This window comes from Arvicanthis niloticus, chromosome 9, assembly GCF_011762505.2.
Source record: "Arvicanthis niloticus isolate mArvNil1 chromosome 9, mArvNil1.pat.X, whole genome shotgun sequence".
Classification (NCBI taxonomy): Eukaryota; Metazoa; Chordata; class Mammalia; order Rodentia; family Muridae; genus Arvicanthis; species Arvicanthis niloticus.
Genome location: NC_047666.1, coordinates 51,236,933 through 51,251,535, shown reverse-complemented (window position 1 = coordinate 51,251,535; position 14,603 = coordinate 51,236,933). Strand labels below are relative to the sequence as shown.

The following is a 14,603-nucleotide window of genomic DNA, read 5'->3' as shown; positions in this document are numbered from 1 at the left end:
GACATTATAAACACCAATATAGTAAACTAGTCAATTTCACAAATCAGTACACAACAGAAAATGCAGATACTTTAAGCAGAACAAAGTAAAGGATTCCAAAGGAGGTGGTCTATAAACCAGAAAAGTAATCATAAAATAACCAAGTTAAAAGACTAATTTAAATATTGTTTCGTTCAAACCTGAGCCAGACTTTCCACTGCAATATCAAAATATATCTTGCCCCGATCTTTGCTGATTCTGCAAGATGACTTCAATTTCTCTCTCACTTCATCTGCAGCTGTTTGTTCAAAGCCAGTAGGTACAGTGGCCCCAATAGTGACTTGGAGATGCTCAGACTCACTTCTGACACCCCTTTCTGTCACAGGCACAGGGTTCTTGTCCTCATCAAAGTTCATATCCAGGTGCTCACTGGTAGCTTCTTGAGTGTCAGACATGATCGAAATGTTTCTAAAAGGCCTAACAGTCTCTAAAGGCAATACAGAAAAGTAAAAGGAAAATAATTCAGTCTCTTTTCATATTTCAATGTACGTACCAGAGTTAAAATTGTCATATAAATAAGGGCATGGATTACAGGCAGTGAAACATGATTAAACAAGCAATATACAGGCTCATCAGGAGAAAAGACAAGCCAAGAGTATTTCCACCAAATGCAATACTTGGCTTAGGGTCATCTGTGTTGGTAAGCACCGTTTTATACTTGCAAACATAAAAACAGAAGCTCCTATATTGTCCTTTCAGCTTAGCAGTTCAGAACATGTGAGGCTGTGGTGGTTCAAAGTTATGAATTCTTGCCTCCTTCACTCACAGGTCCAAATGACCCTAAAGCAAGTTAATCCTGTCTAGTTTCGAACTGGAAACTAAATATATCCCTCTTTCCCAAAGTTGGAAGGTTTTAATGCGAATAATACAATTCTGGACTAATGATCAAAACTTTTAGTGTGAGAGTGAGGTATCTATTTTCTGCCGTATAGTCAAGTGGGCAGTGAATTAAAGATTAACTCAACTTCCACTATCTAAACAATTACAAGGATCTGAAAGCCCACTACATGGTGACGCTGAGATCCAATGATGTGCATCCAGAGATCTTAGAAATATCGGAAGCTAGTAAAACAGACTTCCTGTGGGAGTTTTTGTGTAGGTTGAAGGGGCTGGATAGATGTTAAGGTGATGGAGGCTCCACGCCGTGATGGAAGCGTTGTGACTTAAGCTAACATCTTCCCTGTCCTTATGCTGTGCCAAGGACAGGCCACAAAGGTTAACGCGGTCACACTATGTCACTGTTCGCCACTGTGAATAGAACTCCTACAGACAGGTTGCAGAGTTTTGAAGGGTTGCTCCGACTGGAGGGAGATGTGTCTCTCACTCCCAACCTCTGTGAGGCCCTGAGAGAGGCCAGACGCTCCGTCCTAGCACCGACCTACACAAAGCCGCCACTGACCTCCCTCCGTCTGACCCACCCGGCCACTCTCACCCGCGGCCAGTTACCCGTTGCAAACACAGACGCTTCCGGTCGCCGCACCTGCGGGCTCGGCGCGCTCAGAGCACGCCGCCGGAAGCCGAGTTGTCACCCCGGAAACGGAAGTCAGGTCTTGGGGGGGGTCACGGTGCTCCCGCGCTCGGGGTGGGCGAGTGTGCGCGTAAAGCTGTGCGCAGTTGTTTGCACTGTGACCCGGAATAGGAAGAACTGCCGACCGGTCACCTGGCCGGAGGTAACCTCTGTGGAGGGCGTTCTCCTAGCGAGCGCTGCATCAGTTCAGTTGTTTTATTCTTTTTGCCTTAAGTATCGAGCATTTGGATGAGACTGGGACTTGATTCCAGTTTTAAAGCCAGAGAAACCCAGTCTAAAGAGATTCTTTCCCCCACCCCCCATTTCCAAAGTCTTGTACAACACTTTTTACTTGGAATTATTTTTGAGATGGACGTCTCACTGTGTAGTCCTGACTGGCCTGCTCGCTTTGTCGACTGTTCTGCCCTGGAAATCACAGATAGCCACTGTCTCTGCCTCCGGAATGCTGGGATTACAGGTGTGTGCCACCATGCCCGGCTTAGTTTCTTCAAGAGCCAACGAGCTGGGCTGTTACTAGAGAATAGCCCAGAGTCTGAGGTTTTCAGACCGCTTTTTTATGTTGACTGTTATTACACTATTATTTCGTGTTTTTCTTTATATTCCAGAGGTTACATTTCATATATTTTAGTTACATTTATTTCATGTGTGTGTGGAGGGAGATTGCGTGCCACACTTGAGGTCAGAAGCAACCCACTTATGACGTCTCACCAACCCCAAATGTAACATTTTAAAAGAGGAAGCTTTGGGACCAGCCAATATAATATAAAGTAGTATTGAGTATTGTAGTTTAGTTTTTTAAAAAAAAGGTCTGACTTAGACGGTCCAGCAGGTAAAAGGTGTCTGCCATCAAGCTTGACCATCTGAATTCCATCCCCAGGACCCACGTTGTGGAAGGAGAGAACAGAGTCCCACAGGTTACCCTCTGACTTCCACAAGAGTGCCATGAGAGCCTTACCTCCATAAATAAGTGTTTAGGGCTGGGCTGGGGTTGGAAAGCCAAGTGATGGGTGTAACATTTTATCCCACCTTTAATCCCAGCACTTGGGAGGCAGAAGCAGGTGAATCTCAGAGTTCAAGGCCAGCCTGGTCTACAGAGTGAGTTCCAGGACAACCAGGGCTACACAGAGAAATACTGTCTCAAAAAACAAAACAACAACAATGACACACACACACAAAAGTAAAGAGCACTTGAAAGCATAGTGTAGACCTCTCAAAAAAAGAGCAAGCTTTATTACAGACAGTGTTAGCATGGATTTTAAGCCTAGGAACTAAGAATAACAAATCATAGTGGCTCTGAAGTTACATCAAATGGAAAAGAAAGCTTTTTCCTTTATTTTCTCATGAATGAGACTATAGGGTGCTTCAGAAGTACCTTGGATGGGATTACAATCTGATAAAATAGAAGCCACTAGGGTTGTACAGGACATCATGCCCTTTACTAAACGGAGTTTCTGATGGGAGTTCTAGAAAATTGTAGGTTCAGAGATGGAAAAGGAGGAAGGTCTCAAGCAGTTGCTAAGTGTTTTGGGATATGACTCTCAACTGTTGAGAGAGGCTCCTTTCTCAGGTCCTCATAATTTCTCTTTCATCCTGCTTCACACAGGACTTGCATCAGAGCTTTTGGAAAAGGTACACAAATGACCAATAGAAGTACATGAATCAGTGGCCACTGCCACCAATCATTAGGGAGATTAACACTAACTTTATGATAACTATTCAAATGGCAAGATTGAATAGCAAAAGTCATCTCTCATGTTACAGGAAGGATGTGGAGCGATGAAATCTTGCTGCTGACAATGCAAAATGTTACAGCCACGTTAGAATTCAGTTTAGCTTTTCTGAAAAAGATGTAACATACATTCACCATATTGCCCATTCTATCAGCAAGCGTATACTCAGAAGTGGAAACATGTTCAAACAAGAAGTTGTTCACAAACATAGTTCATATAGCCCCCAACTAGAAACAACACTATCTATGTGGTGTATGCACAACAGGTTAATATTTAGTCATTAAAAAGTACTGTTGAAACATTTTTTATTTTGTGGTGCCTGATAGCAAACCCAGTGCTTTACATGAGCAAGGTAAGAACCCTACCATAAGCTACCTCATAAAAAGTACTGAAGCACAGGTATGCTACAATATGGACAAACCTGGGTGACATGAAAGAAGCAAGATGCAAAAGACCACATATAGGCCTGTGATGTAGCTCAGTGATAATGACCTTTTTATCTTAGCATGTGAGAAGCTGTAGGTCCAATCTCCAGTCACACACACACACACACACACACACACACACACACACAGTGAGAGAAAGAGAGAGAGAGAGAGCACAAACAGACAACACCCCACAGATTACGATTCCACTTATATTCAGTGTCTAGAAAAGGTGACTATGTAGAGTCAGAAAGCTTAGGTTAGAAGGAATTGGGGTGATAGGTAAAGGTAATTGACTTTTCAGGGAATGTGAATGTTCTGTAGTTAGGTAGTAATGATAAATTACACACCATTCTAAATGTACTAAGAAACACTGAATTATACACTCTAATAAAATTGCCAGTTTTATGTAAATTTTATCTTGGTGGAGGAAGCTTTGGATCTTAAGGGAGACTGATTTATAGTTTCTTCATCTGCAAAATCATACTTCCCTCCTAGACTTGTTGGGAGAAGTAAATGAGATTAACACACTGCCAGCCACTTGATAAATAGATGGCATTCAACAGTAGCTGGTGATATGGCTGGCATGTGGGGGTCCCAGCCACCAAGGCTCATAATCTGAGTTCTAGCCTCTGGACTTATATGGCATGGGGGAGAGAACCAACTTTTACAGGTTGTCCTCTAACCTCCAGTGCTGATGGAGTTATGACATGTGTGCACACCTGTACACACACAAAGTCATGAAAAAAATCAGTGTAAATAAGATTATTAAATTCTGGTCAACTACTATTCTGTATAAAAAGGTTTATGTTGTTTATTTTTTCTAAAAATGTATTTGTTTGCTTATTTATTTTTATCTTAGGATTGTAAAAGGCTTTTAATAGGTTGTGAATATAGAGCTTCCCATTCCCCAGTTGTGAAGATAAATGGCCAGGTGGTAGAGACAACTCAGCACTAACAGAGACCTTCTTAACATACTGAAGCATTAAAATACTGAAGAGACATTCTCTGGGTCTCATTTAGTGCCATCTTGTGTGTATCTAATGTGTGTCTTTATACTGTCTAATTAGGTTCCACCAGTCATATGTTGGGCATGTCAATTTAGGCAACAATATATTGACCATTTATTATATGTCAGACATATTTTTAGGTTCTGGGTATACAACAGTGGAGAGCAAGGGAGAGATCCTTGGGTGTCTGCAATATATTCTAATGAGAAAAACATCATAATAAACAATATGTAGTAATAACATTTTTTGAGGATCAATATTATTAAGAAAAACTATCTAGTTGGAGTGTTAGAGATATAGGGAAGAATTCAATGTTATACTAGCGGTACAGGAAAGGCCTCTTTGATAAGGTCACAGAGCAGAGTCTGGAGGAAGACAGCAGGTTGTTTAGCAATCTGGAAGAAGAGTATTCCAGAGCAGGTTCACAGTGTACAATCGATCTAGGATTAACTAAGAGGCCCATTAGGCTGTTAGGCTGAGGAAAATGAAGGAGTCAAATGTAAGCTGAAATGACCAATGTTCTACAAATTCTCACCATGCCTTACAGTTAAAAGCATACCATTCTGGGGCTAGAAAGGACTACTTGCTGCTATTATGGAACCAGAGATCAGTTTCCAGACCAACACTGGATGGCTCATGAGTCACTCACAGCTCCAAGGGACCTGATACAGTCTCCTGGTCTCCATACACAGTCACATATATTACACACACACATGGATATACACACATAAAAAAATAAATTCTAAAAATTCACTGCTTTGGAACTGGGAGTGTAGCTCAGTTGGCAAAGTGTTTGCTTTGTATGCCAACTAGAGTTCATCTCCAGTATGTGGTGACGGTGCAGGTTTGTAATCCTAACACTTGGGAGAAAGAGGTTCAAGGTCATCCTCAGCTCCCTGACAAGTGTGAGGCCAACCTGAACTACCTGATACCTTGTTTCAAACCTAAAAAGCAAACGACAAAAAACTACCACTCTGGAGCCTGTATGAAAGCAGTAACGACCATTTCTGTGGTTCAAGTAAGAGGAGGTGCTACTTAAACTTTAGTGTTAGGGTTGGATATTGTGAGAGGTGTCAAGTTCTGATATATTCAGAAGGAATAGCAGTCACTGCTGATAGACTGGATGTGGTTTTCAAAAGAAGATAAAAAAGGAAGTGTGTGGCCAGGCCGAACAAACTTGCTGCTGTAGATCAACCACATTCTGCCGATAGGTGCGAATGCTAAGAAGCTCGTACCAAAGTGCCACCAATGAAACCAACAGCATACTTTATCTCTAGTCCAGCTTATTAGAAAGATGAACATAATTTTAGTTTGTAGCATAAATAACCTGAATTTATGCTGTGAAAATATTGACTGAATGTATCCTTAGTAGAAAATGCCTATTTTGAATAAGTTGCATGTATGTACGAAAACTGTCACCTCTAATTTGTAACTCACAGTAGTGGTTCTATTAAGTTAAAGTCATCTCCAAGTAAACAAGCACATCTTTAAATGTTTTACATCTCTCTCTCTCTCTCTCTCTCTCTCTCTCTCTCTCTCTCTCTCTCTCTGTGTGTGTGTGTGTGTGTGTGTGTGTGTGCCTTTTCTTTTTCTTTTCTATTTACTTATTGTCAGTACTAGACTTTGAGTCCAGGTTCTCATATATGCTCTGCCATTGAGCTACTTCTCTGCTCCAGGATATTTGGTCACGCTGTAAACCCCAAGATTGTGTTGTTTGCTGGGAAAACTTTCTAGTTGTGGTGTGGCTTAGTCCTTAGCTTTAATCCCTTTGGCTGGAATACAGACATGCCCTTAGTACACACCTTGAATCCCAAAGGATGAAGTAAAATTAGTTTGCAGAAGGAAGCAGCCATATTTGAAAGTGATGTTAATTGAGTGGCAGACAGTGATGAATCAGAGAAAGATTTGACAGAATAGGATATCCCCAACTCTCGAAAGAAGAGAGGAAAAAGAGCTATTTAAGAAATCAGCCCAGAGAAAGGAGGAGGCAGTTTTACAAGTTTCTACACCGGGAGATTTTTACAGAGACAGGTTGAAGAGAGAACAAACTAGGCACAGGTTAAGACTGAGTGAACCAGGGAACAAGGAACTGGAAGAGTAGAACAGATTGCCAGAGTTAGTATGAGGCCAAGCAGAACAATTCAAGAGAAGCTGAGAGAAGTTGGATTGGATTAGTCATCTTGGAGAGGAGTTTGAGCCAGAACAGCTGAGTTGAACTAGCCAGTCAGAGATCAGAAAGAACAAGAAAGGGTGAGTTTATTCAGTAGCAGCAAGTCTTAGATGCTGAAAACATTCTAGGCCTAGATTAAGATTGTACAGAGGCTAGAAGCTTCCAGGAGTAGGCCCAGGATAGCAGATAGAGGCAGTAAGTCTCAGAGACAACAATTTCTTCAGGCAAATAAAAGTTATTTTATACCAGCCCGTTCTTTAAGTAATTTATTATTATTGTCAGAGAGAGAGGTCAAGGTCGGGTTTCTCCTTCCGCTATTGTGCAGGTTCTAGGGATTGAACTCATGTTACTAGATTTGCTTGGCAAGCACTCTGCCCCATAAGCCATCTTACCAGCCCTTCATCTATTCTATCATGATGATGATGACGATGACGATAATGGTGAAGGTAGTGATGATGTGTGTATGCATGTTATGGCTTGTTTGGAAGCCTGAGGGTCATTTCGTAGAGTTGGTTCATTTCACCTGTACATGAATTCCAGGGATTGATCTCAGATTGTGAAGCTTGAGTAGCAAGGACTTTAGCTTCCAAGCTATCTCACACCCCCCAGCCCATCCTTAAGACAAAGCAAGGCGGTGGTTAGAAAATCACAGGGTGCCGGGCGGTGGTGGCGCATGCCTTTAATCCCAGCACTTGGGAGGCAGAGGCAGGCGGATTTCTGAATTCGAGGCCAGCCTGGTCTACAGAGTGAGTTCCAGGATAGCCAGGGCTACACAGAGAAACCCTGTCTCGAAAAACCAAGAAAAAAAAAAAAGAAAAAAAAAAAAAAAAGGAAAATCACACGGCACAGCTACTGTATTGCCTAGTGACTATATCTCTGGTGTAGACACAAGAATTACCAGCTCTTTGTGTTTTCAGGGTTTGTTGTTGTTTGGTTGGGTGGTTTTAGTTTAGTTTTGTTTTCTGATTGCCTTCATGCCTCCAAATAACTTTTCCTTGCTTATGAATACTATTCCTTGCTGTTTTTGATTTTTCTATATTTTCTATGGATTGTGCTGTGGTACCTAAGTTGGCTTTAACTTTTCCTTTATCCTAATTTGCCTCTCTCTTCTGTCCTTACAGCTACAGCCCCCAAGAGTTTGTATCTTAATGTTGCATTTAACTTTAAGTGATAAATATATATTAAAAACCTGTTTATTTATTTTTACAGTCTCATTTAGTAGCACTGGTTGGCCGAGAACTCATGATCTTCTTGCTTCTGTCTCCCAAGTAATAGAATTACAAGTGTGAACTACCACACCTAGCTGTATGTCTCCTCTTGTCAACTGTCTACCACAGTTCTTCCCGTCCTCCCTGCTGTAAGGCGAGGGCTTTATTAGCATTCTTGGCCTTCGCTCCACATCTCCTCCCTCCTCTGTCCCTCCTAGTCCATTTTGTTAAGGGATCCCACCTGGCAGGTTGGATTCCTGTGGGGACGTAACTGAAGGAGGGATGTGCCCGCACCTGCTTCTGTCTCAGTGAGCAGCTGAAATTCCATCTCCTCCAAAGCAACCTTCTGGGCACGGCTCTGGGAAAGGAGAGATGCGACCACAATCCTATTAATGAAACAACAGCCTAATAGTCCGTGAACCCTTAACCTAAAGACCTTTGTCCTGCTGGGCGTTGACAACTAGAGGGAAAACAGTCAGCTCTGGCCCTGTGCTCAACAAGCACTGGTTTATTTGCTTTTCCCACGCCCTTTCAAGCCAAAGGCAGTAAAACTTATGCAGTAATCTGACCCCTGTGAGAACTCCAAAAGGAATTAGTGACATCACAGTGGATTTTCAGAGTAAAGTATGTGACTTTTCTTAGTTCTTCAGCAATTGCGTAGCAGTAAGTAAGTTGATTTAAAAGCAACTCATTCATTTTAAAGGAACTATATTTTTGGTGCAGTTGATGTATAGAAGGGAATAAAGAAGACGATAAGCCAGGCAATGAAACAGCCCTGCCACCTAGTGGTTCCTCGAACTGGAACAATTTTGGCAATTTCAAAGCATGAGGGGGTGAGGGACGGGAGGGGTGTTGAGCTAGTACAGGAAACAAATGCAGCAAATGACCTAACCTGGAAACTTCCATTTCCTCTTCCAATTGTCCAGTCATAGCTGAAAGAGACTGGCAGAGGAAATGGTGTAGATAAACATGAATGGCCACCAGGTCTCTAGCACAAATAGAAGCTAGCTGCAAAGGGGATGCGAGGTGCAACAAAAGAGCAGGCGCAGGGTCAACGTTGTGACAGAGTTCCTTGAGATTAGTCACTGCAGCAGAATTGGAGTCAGAGGCAACGCTGACTGAGGCAGTCCATGGGGACAATGGGACAATGGTGAAGTCACAAGGACTTAGTATCAGTAAGCCACAGAAGCTCTTGACACAGTGGTCTTGAGACTGCTTGATTCAATGCAAAGAATTAGGACACTCAGGTTAACAATAGTAGGCACTCCTTTGGTGTGGCAATAGATTCATTTCAAGTGCCTCAATAGATCTCCAAATTCAAAGATATTGAAGTTTCTATATAAAATGTCTTAGTACTAACTTGTGAATATCTGCTTGTATTCTTTAAGGCATTCCTAGATTGTCTTATAACTAAAAGAATGTAAATTCTATGTAAGTAGCCTGTACATGTGTAGTACGGGTGTAACTGAAAACAATCCTTCTTTTCTGGCTGAGTCAATGCATGCAGAACCCATGAGAAAAGAGAGCTAGCTGCATGTGTCCAGGGGGTCTTATCTCACTATTGTTTGAACTGTGTATATTGTTATCAATCCCATTATTAAGGTGGTGAAACTGGGGCTAATTAGCCCAAGTCATGGAGACAATGAGTCAGAGCCAGCATTCAATTACAAACCAAAGTGATTTGTACCCCAGCATCTGGACTCTTCAGTACTTTGTCTCTCTCTCAGAGAAGAAGGAACACTAGGTTCCATCCATCTAACCACTGCCCTGTACTTTGAAAGACAGCTGTAAAGGGGAGCTCTCCAGCCACGAAGAGCCACTCCTAGATCTGATGCCTATGTTTACAGGTCTATTTAGTCAACCCAGAGTGAGTTTTCCTTAATTATACAATAGGGGGTGAAATGGTGAATGGCTCATAAGTGGCTGTGGATATTCATGGAAGCAATATAAAGGTTATACAAAAATGGCTTCCAACAATTCTGGTAACTTTGCTCTCAACAAGGGGCATTGGCTGGGCTGGGTTTATGGCTTGCTTTGACCTCTGGATTGATTTGGTTCTCTAGAATGTGGCAATGTGGCAATATGTCATGCCCAAGTGTGGGTCATGAGAGGCCTGGTAGCTTCTACTTTTACTCTTTGCAGTGTTCTTGCTACTTACTATGTGAGGAAGCCAAGCCTAAAGAATCTGTTTTGAGACAGGATCTTATTTCCTTTAGATCCTCTTCCCTTGTTCTGATTGGGTTTTCGTCAATGTGGAACAAACTAGATAGAATCTTTTGGAAAGAGGGACCCTCAATTGAGAAATTGCCTTCATCAGATTGGCCTATCGACACCTCTTTGGGATCATTTTCTTGATTAATGATTGATGTTGGATGGGTTCAGACCACTGTAAGTAGCATTATCCCTGGGCAGGTAGGCCTGAGATGTAGAAGAAAGCAGGCTGAGCAAATCATGGAGAGCAAGCCAGTAAGCAGCACTCCTCCATGGCCTCTGCTTCATTTCTTGCCTTTAGGTTTCTACCTTGAGTTCCTGTCTTAGCTTCTCTCAGTGATAGACAGTGAGCCTTAAGATGAAATAAACTGTTTCCTCCCCAAGTCACTGTATTATTACAAAACTAGAAGATTGAAGCAAAATTAGAAGATCCCTCAATGTTTTTTCTGTCCTATATATTTGTCCCCGTCTTTCTGTTTCTATATATGGTTTTTCTCTTCTCTTCTTTGCATTCTTCACTCTTTCTTGCTGCCAGGGATCAGACCAGGGCTTTGTGTATGCTGAACACACATTCTGCCACTGGACTGTACCTTAGACACTCCTGACTTTACTATCTCCATTTCTTAATGGGATAACTAAATAAGCTATCCCCACTGAGAGGTGAATTCCAAGAAGGAGGAAATTGTCTTGTGTTTTGTTTTCTATAAAGCACTCCTTCTTTAGAACCATGACTAACATATAGAACATGTATAATAACTGTGTTGAATTAAACAATGGGTATAGAGCAATGTTAACATAGATTATGCTCACTAGCTGAAACAATCCAGTACTGGAATAAACCATTCACATTATCTCTTAAAATGTTTGCTTACTTTTAGCCTGCTTTCATTTAGTCTTCTTCCTCTTCCTCTTCCCCATCCCCTCCTTTTCTTCCTCTACCTCCTCACCTCCTCCTCCCCACCCCCCACCCCCGCCAGGTCTTGCTGTGTAACACAGGGTGACCTCAGATTCATTACATCACCCAGCTTGGCCTCCTCTTTGCAATTCTCTGTCAGCCTCTGAATACTAGGATGACAGGCATGCACTGCAATGCTTGATTTTCCCTTTCTTTTTTCTCTCCTTCTATCTTTGGCTATTCCATCTTTTCTATGATCCAAGAAAAAATGCTGAAAATATATCTGTAAATCATTGTTGCTTATGATTTTATTGCATATAAAACTCCACTTTTTTGAGCCGGAGAAATGATGGCTCAGTGGTTAAGAGCACTGGCTGCTCTGCCAGAGGATCCAGATTTGATTCCCAGCAACTACATGGTGGCTCACAACTATCTGTAACTCCATTTTTAGGGGATATGGTCCCCTCATCTGGCCATGTGGTACACAGACATACATACAGACAAAACATTTATACACATAAATCAAAATACAAAATAAAAACAAAAAAAATCCTCTGCTTATTGAGGAGAGGCCTGCTGTGGTGCTTGGGAATACTTCAACCAGAGGTTTCTCTGAGTGGAATGGCAAGCTGGGAAAGCCTGACAAGGGCCTGACTGCACATGTCTGTTAGCGTCTGGGTGTTTCTAGTGTCTGTTGGTGAGTAACTGCTCCTCTTGGCAGTAGAAATGTGAACAAAGTCAAATAGGATTAATTGCCAATCTTCTCTTCTTTTTATAGACTAAAGAGTGGAAATGCACTGATGTGCAGTACAACAGTCCTTTCTCGGGAGTTTCTGTTAAGAACCCCTTGAAATGTAAGCTGGGTTGGCTGGAATCAGACTTTAGATCCTCTCCTAAGCTGTTTGTCAAGGTAATCATATACATTTTAGAAGCATGACTTCCCAGGAGAGATTCGGAAAGCTGTATTGACCTGATAGCTAGAACAAATTGCACAGATACCTCTATTTCCTTGGATAGTCACTGGGATAGGAAGGTCTTGCTTCTCTTTTCTACTAGCCTTTCATCTTCATATCCTCACTATTGTGACTCTGCAGGCCTGTAGCCACAGATAGCCCATCCCAGTACCGAGCAGTGTTATTACAGTTCTCAACACAGCTGATCTCTTTGCCCTGCTAATGTTAAACAGAGAACCACATATATTCTTCTGTCACCTAAGAACTGGGTTTTTGAAGTCAAGGTAGAATAAAGACAAATCTCTGACCTTCCCTGTCACCTTCCTAAAAGATTGCTTTCGGCTCCTGCCTTCCCCAAAACATCTGATCGTCTTAGGGGTCAGGCATCTTTATAAATAAACTAACCTAATTTCAAGGAAGGGATATTTTGAGTCATTCAGACTATTGGTTCCAAGTTATTGGAGCCAAAGGACCTTAAACTATACGTGCTGCCCTCATTCTCCCTAGGCTGGCTCAGAACTTGGTAATAACAGAAGACAAGAAAGGAGCCATGCGTGGTAGCACACCTTTATTTAGCTCTCGCACTTCAACTCCAGGAGGCAGAGGCAGGCAGGTAGATATCTGAGTTTGAGGCCAACCTGGTCTACATAGTGAGTTCCAGGACAGCCAGGATTACAGAGAGAGAGAGAGAGAAAGGGGGAGGGGAGAGGGAGAGGGAGAGAAAAGGAGAGAGAGACAGAGACAGACAGAGACAGAGAGACAGAGACAGAGAGACACAGGAGAGAGAGACAGAGAGACACAAAGAGACAGAGAGAGAAAGAGAGAGAGAGAGAGAGAGAGAGAGAGAGAGAGACCTAAGCAAGAATATCATGGCATTTATGCATGAACAGAATGATCCAAAACAGGAAAACAAAGTTACTTGACATGAGAAATAACACATAGAAGAGAGCTGTGATAGAAACTCACAACACCATGAAGTACTAAAGGAGAAGGAGGAAGAGAAGGAAGAGGAGGAGGAGGAGGAGGAAGAAGAGGACGAAGAGGAGAAACACCAGTGGAGAAGACAAGAAGATTCTTCTGAAATACTGGAAACTCCCACAACCTATGTTCTCACATGTGCAGCAGAAAATTAGCATCATTGCCAAACTTCCTGAGCAATCCAGCATTGCAAACACTTGGCAGTACTTCTTTTTTCCCTGTGAACATAAATGCTTAATCACCCTTAATAATTAACGAAGGAAGCTATTAAATACTTAGTCATGTGTGGAAAATGAAAGTCCTTGGTCTTACATGCTGCTTGCTTTAAGAATCAAAACTTGATTATTTTAATCTGGTGGGGGGTTACTAATCCCAGGGACTCACACATACATATAGGCAAACACTACTGAGCTATATCCCACCCCCTTTAATTTTTTTTCTCTTGAGACAGATTTCACTAAGTGGCTGAGACTGGACTAAACCCTCTTTATTCCAGACAGGTCTTAAACTTTCAATCACCTTGCTTTATTTTCCCAAGTAGGTGGGATTATAGACCTGTACCACCAAACTTGGCTGTATTTTCACATTAAATTTTGTAATCTACATGGATGTGTGTGTGTGCCTGCCTGCCTCTGTATGTTCTACTTAAGGTTACTATTGCTGTGATGGAACACTGTGACCAAAGCAACTTGAGAAAAAGAGGGTTTATTGGGTTTGCACCTCCACATCACAATTCATCATCAAAAGAAGCCAGGACTGGAACATAAGCAGGGCAGGAACCTGGAGGCAGGAGCTGATCCAGACGCCATGGCGTAGTGCTACTTACTGGCTTGCTTCTCATGGCTGGCTCAACCAGCTTTCGTATAGAAGCCAGGACCACCAGCTTCGGGATGGCTGATATCACCCACAATGGACTGATCCCTCCCCCATCACTAATTAAGAAAACACTTCCAGTAAGGCATTTTTAAAATTAAGGTTCCCTCCTCTCAGGTGAATTTAGCTTGTGTCAAGTTGACACTTAACTACCCAGCTGTGTGTCTATACATGTAGGTGCCCAAGGAGGCCAGAAGAGGGCATTGGATGCCCCTGGAACTGGAGTAACAGGCAGTTGTGAGCCACCCGATGTGAATGTTGGGAACTGAACTCTGAAATTGGAGACATTGGCCTGAATGTTTGTGAATGCTTTATTTCTGAGCCTTCTCTGCCTTTCTGTATTTGAACCTATAACTTTCTGCCCAGTTTTCAGCAGCAGTCTAAGTTGCGCGTTACAGAGATCACCCACAGTGGGAATGTAGCAGGATCAGGCCCTTCTGTTGAGTGGTTGATGACGGCCTCAGAGTTTTCAAACGATGCAGCTTCTTTGGCTTTTCTAATCCCATAGGGGAAGACCATGAATATGATCATGATCTGTGCATAAAGATGTTTATTACAGTGTATTTTTGTAAGATTAGGAAAT

At 42.2% G+C, this 14,603-nt stretch overlaps 1 protein-coding gene across 6 annotated transcripts in view; it reads right to left on the bottom strand.

Annotated features, from left to right (window-relative positions):
- The window catches only part of Thumpd3 (THUMP domain 3 tRNA guanosine methyltransferase), a 28,746-nt gene extending 20,246 nt beyond the window's left edge, over positions 1 to 8,500 (bottom strand). Inside the window, exons 1-2 of one of the 6 annotated variants that reach the window (XM_076940224.1) lie at positions 8,405 to 8,500; positions 180 to 466 (exon numbers count right to left, since the gene is read on the bottom strand). In XM_076940224.1, the coding sequence (XP_076796339.1) occupies positions 180 to 466; positions 8,405 to 8,438 (321 nt within the window). In that variant the 5' untranslated portion in view covers positions 8,439 to 8,500. Of the gene's footprint in view, positions 1 to 179; positions 467 to 1,457; positions 1,626 to 8,351 lie in introns of those variants that run through there. The other 5 variants (XM_076940225.1, XM_076940226.1, XM_034511695.2 and 2 more) reach the window with 5 other exon arrangements.
- Between the last annotated feature and the right edge of the window lie 6,103 nt (positions 8,501 to 14,603).